The sequence below is a fragment of the Thamnophis elegans genome, chromosome 1 (assembly GCF_009769535.1).
Source record: "Thamnophis elegans isolate rThaEle1 chromosome 1, rThaEle1.pri, whole genome shotgun sequence".
In the NCBI taxonomy this organism is placed as follows: Eukaryota; Metazoa; Chordata; class Lepidosauria; order Squamata; family Colubridae; genus Thamnophis; species Thamnophis elegans.
In genome coordinates this window covers 85,276,451-85,295,608 of record NC_045541.1, presented here as the reverse complement: position 1 = coordinate 85,295,608, position 19,158 = coordinate 85,276,451, and the positions used below count along the sequence as shown (strand labels likewise).

The 19,158-nt window shown below is 39.5% G+C and overlaps 1 protein-coding gene across 1 annotated transcript in view; it reads left to right on the top strand.

The window, feature by feature from the left end:
- The first annotated feature begins 5,248 nt into the window (after positions 1–5,248).
- The window catches only part of LMO1 (LIM domain only 1), a 54,554-nt gene continuing 40,644 nt past the window's right edge, over positions 5,249–19,158 (top strand). The window contains exons 1-2 of the mRNA XM_032230533.1: positions 5,249–5,276; positions 7,354–7,567. Coding sequence (XP_032086424.1) covers positions 5,249–5,276; positions 7,354–7,567 — 242 coding nt within the window. The remainder of the gene's footprint in view (positions 5,277–7,353; positions 7,568–19,158) is intronic.

Below are 19,158 nucleotides of genomic sequence, written 5' to 3'. Positions count from 1 at the left end.
ATTTGTATTTTCATGGCTACATTTTAAAAGATAAGGTTTGAACAGTAGGGGAAAAAAATCATAGAAATAATCTAGTTACACTCTAAAGTAAGTCAGATATTTCTACTAAAACCTTTAAATTTTAAATATCAGAGACTTTATGGTTTTCCATGTTCATTAAATTCTACAAAATGCCATTTTAGGGATGCTTTCCTGTCTCCTTTTTGTCCAAATATTTAAGAATGTTTGAACATTATGTTCGAATGTTTGAACATTGATTGAATCTTAATCAGTGGTGGGATTCAAACTTTTTCTACTGGTTCTGTGGGGCTTGGTAGGGGTGGCAGGGGAAGGATACTGCAAAATCTCCATTCCCACCCCACTCCAGGGGAAGTGTTACTACAAAATCCCCATTCCATCCTCACCCCATTAACCTGCTTTCCAGCTCCATTCTCCTGTGCAGGGCAACAAAAGAAGACCCAGCCAATCAGCTGGGACCAGGAGGCAGCAAATAGATCAGGGCACGGCTAGTCAGAGATAGAATTTGCCAGTTCTCTGAACTACTCAAAGTTTCCACTACCGGTTCGCAACAACTGGTCAGAACCGGCTGAATACCATCTCTGATCTTAATGATGAAACTATGTAGAAGTATATCTGTTTCAGCTGAGAGAAATTGTAACTAAGAACTACAATGCCAAGGCAACCTTTCTTGAAAGAAATCAATTTTGAAATCTGTTAAGGAAGTTTTCCCAATCCAAAAATGAGATAAGGTTAGTGAAGCAAGATTTGTTCTCGATAAATCCTTGCTGACCTCTTGTGATTACTGCATTATTTTCCAAGGGCTTGCAGGTGGATCTCTTTATTATCTGCTCTAGATTGACTACTTTGTAGCTAGCTGGATTTTCTTCCCTTCTTTTTCTGAAAATGGGGTAGATCCACCTGCAGTCTCCATCATTTCTCAAGAATAATTCCTAAGGATCTGGTCAGACCAGATCCTTATGAATTATCAGTTTTTGCAATGTTCTAGAATTTAACTTATTTAGCTGTGAAGGTATTTAGCTGTGAAGGTTTAAACTCATTCAAGGCAAAGAAATATCCACAGCCCATTTTCTCTCAGTCTCAATCTTCCATCCTGACTCTTTGCAGTTTTTGGGTGGATCCAGTGGTGGGATTCAGCCAGTTCGCACCACTTTGGGAGAACCGCTTGTTAATTTTCTGAGTAGTTTGGTGAACTGGTTGTTGGAAGAAATCATTAGGGCAGAGAACCGATTGTTAAAATATTTGAATCCCACCACTGGGTGGATCCCAGACTTTTTGTTGGAGGAGACTGAACCAGGCTAGGAGTTTAATAGATCTGCTTAGCTGTGAGCATTTTGCCTTCTTCACTGGGCAGATAGCATATTATTTTTCCTTTTTCCATTTGTTCTAAATGTACTTTAAAAAATATTTTCAAAGAATTGTTCATTCTGAATCTTTGCTTGCCTAACACCAGTTGTACAGGGCCTTTTCTATTTCTATTTTCTATTTCCCATTTACCTTATTTTTTGTTTTCAGATATTTACTATTTTTTGCATAGTCACAATAGTTTTTTTAAATTTTCCCCTGAAAGGAATTGTTTGCAGTTTTGTTTTAATATTTCCTTCTTAGAAAGTCTCATCCTTTCTTCCAGTAACTTCTCTTGCCAAAAGATTACACTCAACATTCATTCATTAAAATCCCCCTCCTTGTTTTTTTGTTTTTTTTTTGAAGTCCAAGACTAAAAAACATGTTGGATTCCACACAGCTTTAGAGCTTTCCTAACAGCAACTTTAATGTGCTTTCCCACCATCTACTTTCCACCTATCCTTTCCACAATCACCAAAACACATAGCTGTGCAGGATTGGGGCACCCAAGATGATCCTTCCTGCTTCATTGTGTGTGTGTTTTTATAAGTCTACTGACTTCCTTGGAGATTGATATTTGCCATTTCAATCCCCATCCTCTCTCATAAAGCAAAATTCCCTGAACAGTTTTGTTAAGACCTTTCCAAAGTGCAGTAATCACATATGAATATGCAACCTTTCAAAGTAACAATTTTTTAAAAGTTCAAGCCATGGGAACATCAATCTCCTGGAAGATATGAAAGATCAAGAGACAGGTATTCTCAGACAAAAATACATCTGGAATGATTGGCATTTATGCCGTGCCATCTGTTTGCAACATATAGGCAAAATTAGATAGCATGTATTGCTTCCTCTATAGAAAGTTTGAAGTTCTAGATCAGTGGTGGTGAACCTTTTTGGCACCGAGTGCCGAAAAAAAAGCAAGCACACACTCGTCTGGGCCAGAACCTGGATGAGGAGCTGCCAAGGGCACATGTGTGTGCCCAAAAATAAACTTTTGGTTTCCAGCGTGCGTAAGCATGCCAGCCAGCTAGTCTTCCGGGTTTCTAGCAATCATGCACGCATGATAATCTGCTGGCTGGCACACATGCTCAAAATGGAAGACCAGTTTTTCCAGTTTACAGCACTGTTGTATACACGAAGACCAGCTTATTGTCACACACACATGTGCACCAGAAACCCAGAAGAGGAATGGCTAGGATCGCATGTGCCAGATGACATGGTTCCATGTGCCACTTGGGGCACACGTGCCATAGGTTAGCCATCAGGGTTCTAGATTCTATCAAGTCAGTTTAGTACTATTGTGGTTCATAAGCTTCATAACCATAGACTAACTAGTTTTCTTGCAAAGGATAATTTGTTAACATCCTGATATTTCCTTATATACCTCCAAGTTAAGAAGTGTAGGACTGAGGCTAAAATGTCAACATTTAGCATTACTGTCTAAAATTTCTTTAAAGCACCAATCAAACATACTTAAAAAAAAACAGTTGTGAACCATTTATAGCTAATACTCTGGATAAGATTTCACTCCTCCCACCCAAGGGTGGGCATTCACTTCCCCTAGTGTTCTAATTCTGTCTTGAACATGAAGCCAGCTGGGCAGCCCCAATCGGTCTCCGGATATGCTTCAAGGTGCTAGTTATTACTTATAAAGCCCTTCATGGTATTGGACCTGAGTACTTGAGAGACTGCCTGCTGCCAATTACCTCCCAAAGACCCATTAGATTGCACAGGGTCGGCCTCCTCTGGGTTCCATCTACTAGCCAATGCCATCTGGCTACGACCCGGGGGAGGGCCTTCTCTATTGCAGCTCCGGCCCTTTGGAAGGAACTCCCCGCGGAGATTCGGACCCTCACCTCTTTCCTGGCCTTCTGAAAAGACGTTAAAACCTGGCTGTGTCGGCAGGCCTGGTGTTGATGAGCTCCCTTCCCCTCTTGACAGGTGTTGGTTATTTTAAATGTTTGTTTTGTATTTGTATGTTCCCTTTCCCATTTGAGTTGTTCGCCGCCCTGAGTCCCTATAGGGAATAGGGCGGCATTTAAATAAAATAAAACTTCAAACTTCAAATCCCTTGTTTTCTCTCAAACCTAGAAAAGCGAAAATGAAACAACTTTGTCAAGAGTTGCCTTGTCCAGGCAGTCTCCAAGAATCAGACATGTAGTGTGATCATTTAGTGAAAGTTTGGGTCATATGTTTTCTCTTTAATTTATTGTATGTGATTCACATGGCAGATTTGGGCCATATATATATAGACTGATGTGCCTCTCAAAGAAAGTGCCCATTCAATCTTTCCCTTTTTCAAAAGTGCAGAAGGAAAACCAGTGACATTTGAGGAGAAATCCAAGCAATTTCTTCCTTGCTTCCCAGCAGCTAGTAGATTTATCTTTTAGATAAATCTTTAAGATCTTTTTAGAGCTGGCTGCTGTGATGCTGAAGAGGTCTTCAAATAAATCTTGAAGAAAATGAAGCTGCTTACCCCAAACCCTTGGACTTAATGGTGAATGAGCACCTGCAATGGAATTTGAGACAAATGTTTTGAAACCTTTTTAATGCAGCTGTAGAAATTCCATTCAGATCATTGATGACACTCCAGTGAAAGGTTCTGTGGACCTTTGATCTACCATTTCGCCTCACTCACAAATGTGCTCAAGACAGAATGAAAATTCAGATTTTGGAAGGATCCAGTGTCCCACTTCCATTTCCTCAGCTACACTTCTGGGCATTCAGCTAGTTCAAGGTCTCATACCTATTAAACTTTTAGACTTCTTAGGCTTTTATTGATATCTCTATCTCTTTGCCCAAAAACCCATAGGAAAAAAAATCCTAGGAAATAGATTGTCTAAGAAGAAGCTGTTGAGTGACTGGGGATAGAGAAAGGAAAATTTATCTGTGTTTCTGTGCTGGCTCATTGGGAAATAACTTCCCCATTTTGCCTGCCTTTACCCAGGTATTTTTGCAGTGCAAACTTCAATTTACACTCTAAGGTAAACCAAAGTCATTGCTGATATGGCTGTGAACACACAACAGAAAAAGCAGCCTAATAAATCTGATTAAAAGCTTAAAATAATTGCAATAGCAAGCAGAGTCACTGGGAGTCATGTGGCATATACATTTGATTAATAAAGTACATTTGTATGTGTCTCTCTGGGCAAGAGGGATGCCTTAATGTGTACATAAGTTCATTCTTGGTCCATTGTTCACTCCCCTTTGTTAATTATCTCTAAGTAAATCCAGTGGTAGACTCTTTCATCATTTTTCCCAGTCATTTGAGGTAGAATAGTTTCACCTCCATCTTGTGTGGAAAAAAATAACAATTATAAAAAGTAAGTCAGTCATGGAAAAATAATATTAATTAGAACTGTTGGGTCTCAAGGCAAATTTTATTTATGCATTAATTTATTAGATTTATATTGCCACCCATCTTATGAAGCATAGCTCTTGGAAGCTTACAATTACTGCAGTAGTGTATGTTGCTGATGAAGGAGACATTAGAGAACAGCAAGACAGGAGTGAAGATTTAGATTAAAGTTGGTTGCTGTACTTGCTTGTATGTGTTTTGATTTTGCATATGTAAATTCAATTTAACTTTGTGTGTAGGTGCATATAATATATTTCGGCATCTTTATATCCACATCCACCTACATACACACACTCACAAATATACACATGCCCAGAAGGATCTACCCATAGGAAGGAAAGAGATTGGCAATAATTTCTTGGAATGGAAAGTTGAAAAGTCACTGAAATAGGTGAATTGTCCAGTGGAAGGATAGCCTTCTATCCAGACCAAGTATCTTCTAAATTATGTCCAGAACATCTTGGTCCTGATAGAATTTTTCTAACAGAGAAAATAGCCATAGAGTCATACAGTCAGGTCGGTATGATGAACAGAGGAGAGGAACTGTTTAAGGGTGTGCTTGGAGTCTCCCTATAAATTACTATCAAATCAAGGGCAGTTCACCCTCTTGTGCCCTACTCCATCTTTTAGAGAAGAAAGTTGCCTGGAATATTTTTTGAAAAGCTTGTGCTTGTCAGAATTTGTCTCCCAACAGATGCAAGGATAATTAAAGTCTCTCACCATTATGATCCCATGCCTTCTTCACAGATCTGCAGTTTGCTTTCAAAAGGCATCGTCCACATCCTTTTGGTTGGATGACACCAATAATGGTGTTTTATTTGTTCTTTCACATATTTAACCCTCCCTATAACTCAGTCCATTCATTTGGATTTCCGAGTAGAACCTTTTGCGCACAACACCATTCCTTCTTCTTTTCTATTCCTTTTACACATTTTAAAATGAATTGTATCCTTCATTTCCAGCCACGGGAGTCATCCTATCAGGTCTCCATTATACTATTAAATCATGTGTCCTTTCCTGTATTAAGAGGTCAATCTAATCTCATTTCCCATACTCTTGAGTATTAGCGTATAAAAAATGAAGGCTCTGAGCTTTACGAACCAAGGTTCTTTCTCCTGTTTCACTGAGCGGTTTAAAGAGACCTAATTTCATCAATTTCTCCCAATTTCTAGAGTGCAGTAATTTTTTTCTTAAGTCCTCATTTCAGAGTTTAAGTTTTGGTTTCTATCTTCTGCTGGACTTCCTACTCAAGCTTGCTATGTTTTGACCAAGCACATCCCTACCAGTTCTTGTGAGGTGCGATCCATCTTCTAGCTAACCCATGGTTTCAGAAATCAAATATATCCCATCAGTATCATCTTTGTAGGGAGTTGCTGACTTGCATTATTCTTTCTCTTTCCAGTTCTCTTCCACAGTTTGGAAAGATGAATGGGAATTATTACCTGGAGCTTGAGCTTCTTCCTAAAATTTTCCAACTGATGAAATAGTTGTAACTGTTATTTTGCAGTATTATTGACCTCCTATGTATTAGCAGAAAAGGACAATTCTCCATGGACTTGATAACTCTTCGAAGGACACTTCAGAGACTCATGAGTATGGTTGGTGTATATTTGCTTCAATTCTCCACAACAATGAACCATTAACTACTTTCATTGTCTTCTTACAGGGCAAATTTTCATTCTCTCTGCTTTTTAGAAAGCCATTGTCCTATTTTCCTTGTTTTCCAGTTTTTCCTCTCTGCCATTTGGGGAAGCATTGTCCTGTCCTCCATGTTCTATCTTCCACCTTCTTTTCACAAAGACATGAAAATTGTTTCTAAATTTTAGCATTCCTGAATATCTTCTATGTCTGGTCTTTCAACTTGTCACTCTTACCCACTGGCCTGGCTCCACTGTTTTATTGTCTTTCTTATGGAAAGTTGCTTTCACTGTCAGTTTCTGTTGCTGAACTTTCTTTCTTTCAACTAATAAATTCTCCTCAGCTGAAATGTCTCCATTTGCTGCTCCAATACTTTAGCTTTTTCTTGACTACTATGAACTTGCATTTCCACTGTTTTCAATCAGGAAGAATTATTGCAGGCACAATTTGCAGACTCTGTAAACTGATCAGTCCTATTAGCATACACCAGGATCTAGTATATACAAAGCCTCTCTATTTGTGTATATTTGTGTGTATGTCAGTGGTGGGTTCTGGATCCCATTCCAACCGGTACTGTACTGGAACGGTATCTGGTGCTCCAGGCAGGCTCCCCACCACTGATGTATGTGTATGTGTGCACATAGATAAAAGTTATCCATAATGACATTTTTGATAAGTAGGAAGAGTTGGAATAAGTTACAAAATAAGACAGCAAAGTTTGACAGGAAGTACTATAAGAATTTGTTTATTTAGTAGTGCAGACAGATTCCTTAATATCTGGAGGTAATAAGCCAGTTTTATGATGGGAAAATATGAATGCTCTTGTAACTAATATTAATCATGCTGCCAGGATCAGGTTCTCTGCTCACTTTGCTAACAAAGCAAAAGTTACACAAACTGCCTAGAAAGTCCATTTGGGACACTGATTTTAGCTTAGAGAATTTCCCAGCAATGTCCTCATTTCATAGGCCCCCTCTTTTTCTGACTCCTAGGTGTGCCAATGTTATCGGTGCAACCAAAAGGAAAGCAGAAGGGCTGTGCCGGCTGCAATCGTAAGATCAAGGACCGCTACCTTCTGAAGGCCTTGGATAAGTACTGGCATGAGGATTGCTTAAAGTGTGCCTGCTGCGACTGTCGCCTGGGAGAGGTTGGATCAACACTTTACACAAAAGCAAATCTCATTCTCTGCCGCAGAGATTACCTGAGGTAAATGGATATGGTTGTGCATATGTTTGGGCTATGATTATCTTACTCAGCTTAGCTTCCTTGCTCTGGCTGTATAAAGTAGATTTAGCTATATGAACAAGACTTCCAGTTGGAGGTTAGCAAAAGGATGCTTGGGTCCAGCATGGGTTCTTAATCTTCTCAAATCCAAGCTGGAAGGTACATAAACAATTGAAGGTATGTAGCTTGTTAGCTGTTGGGGAGCCCCAGAGCACCTGCTGAGATAGAAAGGACAGATAAGGCCATGGGGAGAAATTATTTGGATATTCATCTCATGAATGGACAAAAAAGGTCCTTGCACAACTCCTAAACCCTAAAGCTGGCTTAATAAAAGGCAATTACTTTGTTGACCTAATATGCTGTACCTCTGTCCTTTTACCACCATCCTCTTAAAATTCACCATATTATGATGGCCTGGTTCAGGGGTGGGTTTCTCGCCCCGTTCCAACCAGTTCCAACCTTGTGCATGCGCGCAGTGCACGCATGCGTACTAGTGCCTGTGCGATGCTCCAGCTGCTCCTGGAGGATCGTGCAGGCGCTGTATGCATTCTGTGCATGCGTGGAAGCGCAGAACTCGTCAAAACCGGGTAAGAAACGCAGGCGGGCGGGTGGATCCTTCGGCGTTCCCGGAAGTTACTTACTTCCGGGTTCGCCGACCAACCGGTTCACGGGGACCGCCGCGAACCGCCTGAAACCCACCCCTGGCCTGGTTCAATAATATGATACAATAATAGCTGGATTTGTACAATACCCTGAACCACAATCTACCTAGCCCCATTTTAAGCTAATGTACGTGTTGTTCAGACTTGCCAATATGTAATTAATCTGTCCCTATGTGGGCAAGAGTCAAGTTTTGTTATTTCTTTATAGGAGGTAATAAAAAAGATTTTTCTGCAAAAGAGCAATTGCACCAACTCTTGAAGCAGTCTTCCTGCAATAATTGGTCTGTTAACAAAATTATTTTCAGTATAATACAAAACTCAACATCTTGAAACAAGATTGAATTATGCACATTTCTGTGCAGAAATGTCTCTTTTATATAGCAATCAATATATCCCTTTCTTAATTAAACTGTAGCTTGCATTTTCCTAGAAATGCTATCTTCAATGGCTTCCCGAAGCTCTTATTTAAATTAATATTGTGGAATCGGTGAAAATAGCTTTGTTAATAGAGCTTCGGAAAATTTCTCCATTTACTGGGATTATTTATATGTGAACATGGGGGATGGCAGTAGAACATAGCAATTGCCCCTCCTTTGATTCATTAGTAGAATTTCTATTCCATTTCACTAAAAATAATTCAACTGATTCAGTAAACAAATATATAAATGTTATAATAAAAAAGTACATCAAGGTGCACCTCAGTGGAAATTTCATAATTCAGTCATGAAATAATATTAAATTTCTTTTTAGGTTAGGACAAACAGGATACAAAGGCAAACAATAATTGCAAATAATAAGTAAGGAAAATCATGCATAAAATATCCATACATTTTGATGATATGTACAAAGATTGTATTCCTAAATATATTTACTTAGGAATAAATCACATTGAACTCAGTAAGATGATAACAGATCAGGGCACATTTAACAATCTGCTTAGGGTGACAATTTTATATGTGTTTATTATTTTAATCCATTGAAGAATATATCAGACTGACCCAGGATCTGATGAGATTTGTAATATTTTCCAAAAATTAGAAAGTTGATAAAAGTATTTTCTCCTTTATTTTTTTCAAAAAGATCTCTGCACGTCTGATGGCTACCTGTACTTTGAAAAGTAGAAGCTCTTTTTCCTATCAGATTTTCCTGCCATGGATCTGCTGACAGTAATGCAGATGGACAGATGGATCTTCTGGCTACCGGTGGAATTTATAATGGAATTCTTTTCAGCCCTGTTGATTAGAATTACGTAAAATTAAATTGTGAAAGCATTAGGGGGAACAGAGTAGATTTGCCAGATAATAAAATGACCTTTTAAAATAGCACCATAAAATCCATTTCACCACTACATAGTTGGAAGTGACCTCAGAGTTCATAAAACAATCTTTTCTCAGTGTAGAATCTGCCAAAGCATTTTCAACAGCTGGCTACTCAGACTCTGAAGACATCCAGTGAAGGGGAACACACCATTTTATGAGGCAACCATCCCCTTGACAGCTCTCGCCCTCAGGAAATTCTTCCTGATATTCAACCCAAATTTACTTTGCTATATTTCCAATCCATTGGTTCTGGTCCACTTTCTGGGGCATCAACATTTATGTTTACTCCCTCTTATTTTTTGACAGCCTTCGGATATTTGACGATTTCATCATATCTCTTCTTGGTCTTCTTTTCTGCCAACCAACCCTATTCCATTTCTTTAATTATTCCTCACAGGACATGATTTCTAGTTTCTTCATCATCTTGGTGGCAGTCCTCTGAACTTATTTTAGTTTATCAATATCCTTTGCAGATAGTACCATTATGCTGTAGCCAATGTTCCAATAGACCAAGGGTCAGCAACCCACAACTCTGGAGCTGCATGTGGTTCTTTCATTCCTCTGCTGCGGCTCCCTGTCACCGGTCGGCTCCACAATTGATAGGACTTTTGGTTAGGACAGTTAGAGGAAAAAGGGACACTGCACTAGGAAGAGACTCTATGGTGGGAGAACTGGACTTCCGGTCAACTCCAGAGTTGAACAGGGGGGGATTTTGTTTAGGACCTTTGTGGTTCTTTGAGTGTTTAAGGTTGGCGACCCCTGCGATAGACCCTGACAAGTAAAACCAGAATAGGATATTTTGTTCTGTAACCTGAACTCTGTGTCCTACTAATACATTTCAAAGTAGTATTTACCTTTTTAACAGCTATGTCATAATGTACACATGTTCATCTACTGAGTAACAAGCAGTTACACACAAGGCACGAAGAGAGCTAGCTTGAGGGAATGTGCATGCATGGCAGAAACAAGCACTTGTCTGAAAGTGAAATAAATAGAAGCATCAGTCCACAATAGAACCTGGGTTCAGAGATGGAAGCATACAATAGTCCAGTCACCAAGACGTTAGTTAGCCAGTTAGGGTTGAAGAGCCAAGATTAAGGATATAAGCATAGATCAAAGGGACAGGAATATGAATCTAAGGATGATGCAGTTATTCCCAATAAGTGGGGAATTGTTGGTGGCTGCTTGGCTCTCCATGTATCTCAGAATGTCCTTGGACTCCATCTTCTTCCACGATGGACAGATCCCTGATGAGCTCAAGCTTCTCTCACCTGCTCCAATTGATGGCTAGTTGAACTGTCTCAAGTGATTGATCACATATGGAAACTAGAGGATGACATTCTGGTAAATTACACCCTTGTCTTCTGATCCCTTTACTACGTGTCAGCCTTACAAGGTAGTCCATACAGAAAGGAACGAAAATAGACTTTATTGTACATTAACAAAAACTTTTCAAGTCTAAAAGTACATTTGTTCCCTATCACTTTACAATGCAAGAAATGAGGGAAGATCCTTTCTGGGACATTTGCCAAATTACTATTGCAAGCTTAGGCTGCCTGTTACCTGACTGTAGCCCTTGCTGTGGCTCTTCCCACTGCCTTCCACTGTCATTCCTACATTCAGGTGATAATTAGCACTTTGTATTGAGCCCTGAAGCTTACTGATAACTAATGCAGTGATTGCAGTTTGATTGTTATTATCCAATTGTAGATCTGATGTATCAGTAGTTTAGAAGTAGTTTGTCTGTCACATTTTGTACCATCTGCATGACCTGCACCAATGACAAATCCAAAACGGTATCTCTTAATGATGATATATCAAATGCTGTTAAGAGGTTTATTAGGATCAAGAGGAGCACGCTTGCTGCATCTTTGCCCTGATGAAATTTGTCTACCGGAATGACTATTTCCTAAAATGAGAAGTGGGGGAGACGGGCCATCAACTGCAGCCAGAAAGAGGGTGCACCACTGCCTCTTTTAATGTTTAAAAGTAAACCTTTTATCCCAAGTCTGAATGTTTCTGAACAGGGACAAACAATGAGACACAATAAATGTGGCGAGGAGTTGAAACTACGCTGCCCATATATATTTGAACTAATGTTGCTGTTATCCCAAAGGTGCTTTTTCAAGAGGCACCTAGAGCTTCTTGGATAGGAAGCGAAACACCTTCAGAGAAAAACCAAAAAGTCCAGTTGCCTCTTTAAAAAGCACCTTTGGGACATCCATGGCCTGGATGACTGAAAATCTCCATAGACATTTAATGTTCTGTTACTAATGCTCAGTCATGTCCACTTTTAGTCTTCCACTTAATGCCCTTTGACTCCTCAAGCAGGATACCAGCTTAATTAGACTCTTGCCCTTGTGGAGTGATCTGTGATCCTCAGTTTGATCAGAAAGTAATCTGACCATGCCAAAGGAGGGATGTCAATAAAGCAGTAAAACCAGATCAGGTATGTACCTGCTCATCTGTGTTGGGAATATCTGATTTGTACAAACCCATGGAAGTCATGAATTTATTACTCTCCTCCAGAACATAGAGATGAAAGTAACATAAAACCAGAAGCTATGGAAACTCAAGTATCAGCACTGAAATGACCCAGGGGTTCAAGATCAGCTAGGCATGCAGTAAATTAACAGCGACTCTAGTGATTTACAGAATGTGGATTATTCCTCTTAACATTTAAATCAAGGACAAGTAATCCAGAAGTAGTGTCTGGTATTCCAACACACTATCTCAACTATGTCAAGTCTTAATTGCAGCTATGATACTTCTCTTCATCATTTTACTGTCATCCATGGTGCCTACTGCCAAGTTTATCACCCTCTAAGGATATAAATTCTTGTGCCTCAGTTTTCCAGCTGATCTGTGGTTCCTTTCAGTTTGATGTTTTCTAGTTCTGCCAGTCCAAAGGTTCTCTAACATCTCTCCCCCACTCAACATTCTCAAGCCATTCTCTCCCCAGTTACATGAAATGCTCACGTTCACTTTTCTCAGACTTCTAACTTTCACCCACACATTCTTCTCCACTGCAGCCACTTAAAAATGCTGTATCCCAAAATAAAATCCTGCACTTACACAACTCACAGATAACACAGTAATTACTTAAACCAACATCTAACCAAATCCTGATTTAAACAACAAATCTGTAGGGAGGAGGGAGAGAGGAGGACGGGGAGAGGAAGAAGGAGAGAGAGAGAGAAGGAAAGAGAGAGAGAGAGGGAGATAATGATTACCCTGTCATGACATGAGAGGCATGTTGGCTCTTGTTAATTATTGCATTCCTATTTAGGTGCTCAGAAATATGCTGCTTGAAGAATTGCCTGTTTAATGTTCAGCTATTTATTAAATTTGTATCTTGGAACTTTGCTCACCCATATAACAAACATAAGAGCAAGAAAGTTTAAATGACCAGGGTACAAAACTAAAGCTAATATATAAAAAGAGAAAAGAACAATAACAGGAAAAACATAGAAAAGTAAACAAAAACTGATGCTGATGGTGACATCCCATCAAATACCTTCTAGAAGAAGCTTTATTTTCACTGATTTCCAGAAGGCTACTGCCAAACACATAGGCATCAAAGGAACAGTTCTGTTATTTTGTAGATCCTCCTCGTTTCATTGTTTTGAAGTTTGGTATTGCCCTACTCCACCAGCCTTCTGGATTTCACCCATTGTCTAGCGGTGTTCATAGATTATAGTTAGTGGTCCTGTGTCTTTTTATATTTTAGCAGGCGGCCGACCCTCCATTTTCACTGGCATAGGCATCGCAAGCCAGTCATTTGTGGCTTCCAGGACGGCTTGGCAGACCAGATTTGGCCCCCGGGGCTTGAGTTTGACACCCCTGTTTTAAAGGGTTTCAAACTACCTGCTGGCTGCAAAGGGCTATTTCCATAACAGATCAGCTGAGAAGTACTGCAACTAAAGAAGCACACTGGAAATTCAGTTCAAGTCGTCTTCCCATTTGTAATTCATTAACATAGAGTCACACGTTTGTCTAGGTTTCCCATATAGTTGCACAATGCCAGTATAGTTTTATATCAAATGTAGGGATTTGAAATCTCCCCGTCTGTTTTTTTTAAAAAAATAATTACATTAAGGATTGCAATTGCAAAGATAAAAACTAGTAAAGGCTATAAAAATAAAAGTTAATAAGTGCAAATAAGAAAACTACATCCATATTACATCCTATATTTCATAGACACATTCTAGAACATTGTTATTCAGTCCTGATCAGCAAAAGTCCATTAAAAGCTACTAGAAATAAGAACATACTGTATATTTTAAACTTGATCATTTATACCAACTTTATATTATATCCCTTTACTTTTAACAAATCTAGTCTTTAATCCAGTGATGGGCAACCTTTTTGGCGTGGTGTGTCAAAAATCGGCAAAAAATCGAGCATAACTCGCATTGTGTGTCACTTCGACAAAAACATAATTTTGCGCAATTTATAGTTTAAACTACAAAAATGTATAATTGCAATATATAATTGTATTTAATAAACCAAAAACAAATTATTTAACATACCTGCTTAGTAACTTCTTTGTTCATCAGTCGATTTCGTATGTTGCCCTTGATATTATTGAACTTGTTTGGGGTGCTGTGAACCAGGGCTGTGGAGTCGGCTGCTTCCAGCTCCACGTCCTCATCAACATGCCGCTCCAGCCCGCCCCTGCTATGAATATTCCTAGTGACGCGAGGGTGAAGAATATGAATATTCATAGCGGGGGCGGGCCGGAGCGGCATGTTGATGAGGACGTGGAGCTGGAAGCAGCAGACTCCACAGCCCTGCCGTGAACTGAGATAAGTGAGGGGGAGGGCGAATTCTTTAACTAACCTGCCTATTACTGACTGGAGAGAGGCGCACACTGTTCCCGCACTCCTCTCCTGCGGGTCCTCCCTCGCCGTGCTGATGACGTGTGTGCGCACGGCACGCACGCCTTACCAGCAGCCCCTGCGCTCAGAAAGGGGCGGCAGCGATACAGTAAGTGAGTGTGGGCGGGGGAGATCACACGTCCCGCCCCCCCCCGTTCCTCCAGCACTGATTCTTTCATCCTCGGCGGCCGTGCAGGAGCCGAGGATGAATCGCATGAAATCCTGTGCATGTCACCCCAAATGGCTACGCGTGTCAGCACTGACACGCGTGTCATAGGTTCGCCATCACTGCTTTAATCCTTTCAAATAATGTCCTAAACCTTTATTTCTTTTTTCCCCCTTTGTCTCTTCTCACCAAATCTTTCAACAGTTTAACAGATTTCCTTTGTAAAGTCCATACAGGAAAAATATTCAAGTCGCTGTCCTATTTTGTTATCGTATGTCCCTTTTAATTATTAAAACATCAGCTGTGTTTCTTTGTATACCCAGTAATTCATCTTATTTTTGGATCCTTCTTGCATTCAGTCATTTTTAAAATCTATTTTCATCTTATGCGGTTAACTTGCTTCTCTTCCATAACATAACCATACACTGTCTATTTATGATGAAATACATTCTTAAAATTAACTTCTGAATCCATTGTTCTTAAATATCTTCAGTATATCAAAAAATACTTTGCTCCATTTTGTGTTAGCAGGTCAAATAGGTGTTCTTTCCCTTAATTATAATCTTTACTTTTTTCTGGCTCCCTCTAGTGTCCAATGTTCAAAATCCCATTTTATCATCCCACTTCCTTTTTTCCCCCTTCAAAACATCAGCTATTTCCCACAGGAAAGATTCTTTCAATTAATTTCAAAATCCTATTTCAAGCCCATCTAAACCTTTAATCCATTTATGTTTCCAAAAACAACATTCTAATCACTCTTTTACTGTTTATTCCCTAGAACTGCTAAATCCTTAAACTTGTACTTGAAAACTTATTTTGTTGAGGATTGAAGAAAACTTTCCCAATGAAAGCCTCAAACTTGCCATTCTGAAGGTTCTTAATATTCGAAAAAATAGCAAAAAGATAATTCGAGGGGTGATTAAGAAATTGTGCTTGGCTGAGCTTTATGTCCATAAAGCCTACATTATGATTGTAGGTGTAGTTGGTATCCCTTGATTTTCAGTTGCTCCACTAACCAGCCAACTTCAAAAACTCTTGATTTCTGTAGTCTACTCATGAGTAGCAGTCGTCTAGAGTATATGTAGGCAATCCCATGATTTCTTCTTGCTCCAGAGATATTTCACTGGCCAGTATTTGTGTTTTGGTTGCTAATTTTGGTCACAATGCTGTCCCCACTCCTTCAGAGATTTCTAACTTACCATGTCCTCACTAGAAGTCAAATCACCTGTCTATTTGGATTGTGCACAAACATGCCACTCTCTTATTAGCTGTTTTTTTTAATGTGGGGGTGTGGAAGGAGGCAAGGGTTCTGGATTACTGAAACAAGAGTTCCATTGTTTCATTGCCTAGATATTCTTTCCTTGGAATATTGGTTTTACCAATTCAGCTGTCAATATAGGATGAGGCTGTTAATATCTTGTTTGTTTCCTGGGTAAAATCATTATCATTTGGCAAGGCAGCACAGCTTTCACATATTAAAATTGTTTTTCATTTCTAGGGAGATTCTCAGTTATTCAGATCATGCTTGTCCCAAAGGTGCTTTTTTCAAGAGGCAACTGGACTTTCTGGTTTTTATTTGAAGACGCTTCACTTCTCCTCCAGGAAGCTTCTTCAGCTCTGACTGTATAGTGAGGAATGGAAGGATTCAACAGATCCAGTAAGGCTTCACACACCATTTGCACTACTCAGGTGACCCTGATGACTCAGATAAACTGCCACGTGACCTCAACAACCTGCTAAAAGAATACAAATGACTAGCAGCCTGCAAATAGTATACATCTTTCCATTCTCCATCATCCAGTCAAAGCTGAAGAAGCTTGTTGAATGAGAATTGAAACATCTTCAAAGAAAAACCAGAAAGTCCAGTTGCTTCTTGAAAAATCACCTTTGGGATTCTCCTCTAGGGACAGGAACAGGAACTGGATCCGGAACCGGAACCGGAACCAGAACCAGAACCAGAACCAGAACCAGAACCAGAACCAGAACCAGAACCAGAACCAGAACCAGAATAGAATAACAGAGTTGGAAGGGATCTAAGCAGTCCTCTAGTCTAACCCCCTGCCTAGGCAGGAAACCCTATACAATTTCAGACAAATTGTTATCCAATCTCTTCTTCCAGTGTTGGACCATTTACAACTTCAGGAGTCAAGTTATTGCACTGATTAATTGCTCTGTCAGGAAATTTCTCCTTAGTTCTAGGTTACTTCTCCCCTTGATTAGTTTCCACCCATTGCTTCTTGTTCTGCCCTCAAGTGCTTTGGAGAATAGCTTGACTCTTTCTTCTTTGTGGCAGCCCCTGAGATATTGGAACATTGCTATCATGTCACTCCTAGTCCTTCTTTTCATCAAACTAGACATACCCAATTCCAGCAACCTTTCTTCATATGTTTTACCCTCCAGTCCCCTAATCGTCTTTGTGGCTCTTCTCTGCACTCTTTCTAATCTCAGCATCTTTTTTACATCGTGATGAGCAAAACTGGATGCGGTGTTACTAGTGTGGCCTTACCAAGGCATTATAAAGTGGTAGTAACAGTTCATGTGATCTTGATTCTATCTCTCTCTGTTTATGCAGCCTAGAACTGTGTTGGCTTTTTTGGCAGCTGCAGCACATATTTAAATGATTGTCCACTAGGACTCCAAGAACCCCCTCAAGAAGCTTCTTCAGCTCTGACTTTTCATTTCATTTTAAACATAATATCAAAAAATCCCCCGAGCCTTATCTTCTGCATCACAGTATGGTACAGAAACACATTGCCACCACTTCTGATTCTTCTTCTTGGACTGGAAGAAAAAATCCACTTTTTCTCAAGAGACATACATCCACGCTTCCTGGTCTACTGCTTGATATTTTAGATGTCCGTTTTATGCCTCCCAGGCCTAACTTCTTCCACACAAATGTCATGGATTACACTGTTTCATTAGATCTCTGTGCAAAGCAAAGTATTTCTTCAAAGTGTCACACAGCCATCTTAAATTATGCTGGTTCTCAGATTTGACTATTACAAAGGAGTAAAAAGGAAGAGCAAACCTTCCTTGATACTTTCTTTATGAGGAGGATGCCCCAAGACACCCTTGGGTGAGAGATACGTAAGCTCTGACTCCTATGTTACCCAGAATATTCACAATTCCTTTCCCTTCATTGGTGCATCATTTGCAAAGCGTTTTAGCTATTAAATGGAATTATGGTTAGTTGATTATTAGCTATGGTTGCATAATCCAGCGATGTTTGTCACAGTTGAGACTCTCTGACATCAAACGTTAACCACAACCTAGTCCCATTCCACTAGTCACAAGAAACATTTTCTGGACTCTGTCTAGTGCCTTTATGAATGTTATAAATATTTTTTTTTTCTATTTCTTACAGGGGCCATCAAAAATCAGCCTTTCAAATCTGCTACATTAGCACAAATTGGCACAGGCATTTTTTTTTCAAATAAATACTTTTGAAATGATTCTTGAGCTCAAGCATGTAAACAGGTATCATGAATGTCACCATTTTTTATTTGAGTACATAGGTGCTTTTTCAGCAAGAAAAATATACTTCCCCAATTCCCCATTCATCCTCTCTCCCACCCACCCGCATAGGTTTTGGCCACTTCAACTTGATTTTATGTTTCATGTTTTTCCTTGGGGTGAGGGGAGCTGATAGCAATGACAGGGCAGTCCAGAAAACCAGGGGGAAAGCTCTGCATTTTGAAGGGGGGCGGATGAGTTCTACATTCATTGTTTCAGAGTTCCATGGATCCTCCTCTACAATAGGAAGTAGCCATCATAAACTTTGACAGTTGCCGGCAAAAGATATTTATTTTATCTAATAATGCAAAAGATGATATTATTAAATATATGATAACTATTCATTGTTTTAAAATAATTTAAAGTAAATTAAACTTAATTTTTCTTCTTATCCCACACAGGGGCATTCTCAAAAAGATCAAAAAAGGCAAGATCACAGCAACTGCTCAACTGATGACCCACTTGTTTTTGATGTGCATCACACATGGTTTGAGCAAACAGTTGTAGCCACTATCTTGACTTTTTTGCCCTTCCATGATGCCCCTGCCCTCAGCTATATTGGAAGGGGCTCTTTCCTGTACCACTCAAAGGTCACATGCGCTCTTGCTTTAATGTTTTACTGTCACATTACTGGAGCATCATTTTATTTGCCTCACTCAGTATGAGAATGGAAGAGTCCCCTATGAAATCCAAGTCTGTTTTCTCAAACTGTAAAATATTCACACAAGCAGGCATATATACTGGTTTTAAGCGACAAGGTGTTAGCATAAAACTGTTATTGACATGAAGACTGCAAATGTGGTGTAACACTTACAAAATATCAAGCAGCTAGAGACAGAATGTTGTGAATCAGATGGTGGTGACGATGGTCATTGGTACTCAGGGATGCTAACCTTTAGTGCATGAAGAAAATATTTGCTATGAAGTTCTTGGTGCTGATGAGAATACTTGTATACTATATTTATGATGAGGTTGGATCAAGATTTAATAAAGGTGCAGGATAATCAATGTAGCCAAGACAAAATAGAGGAAG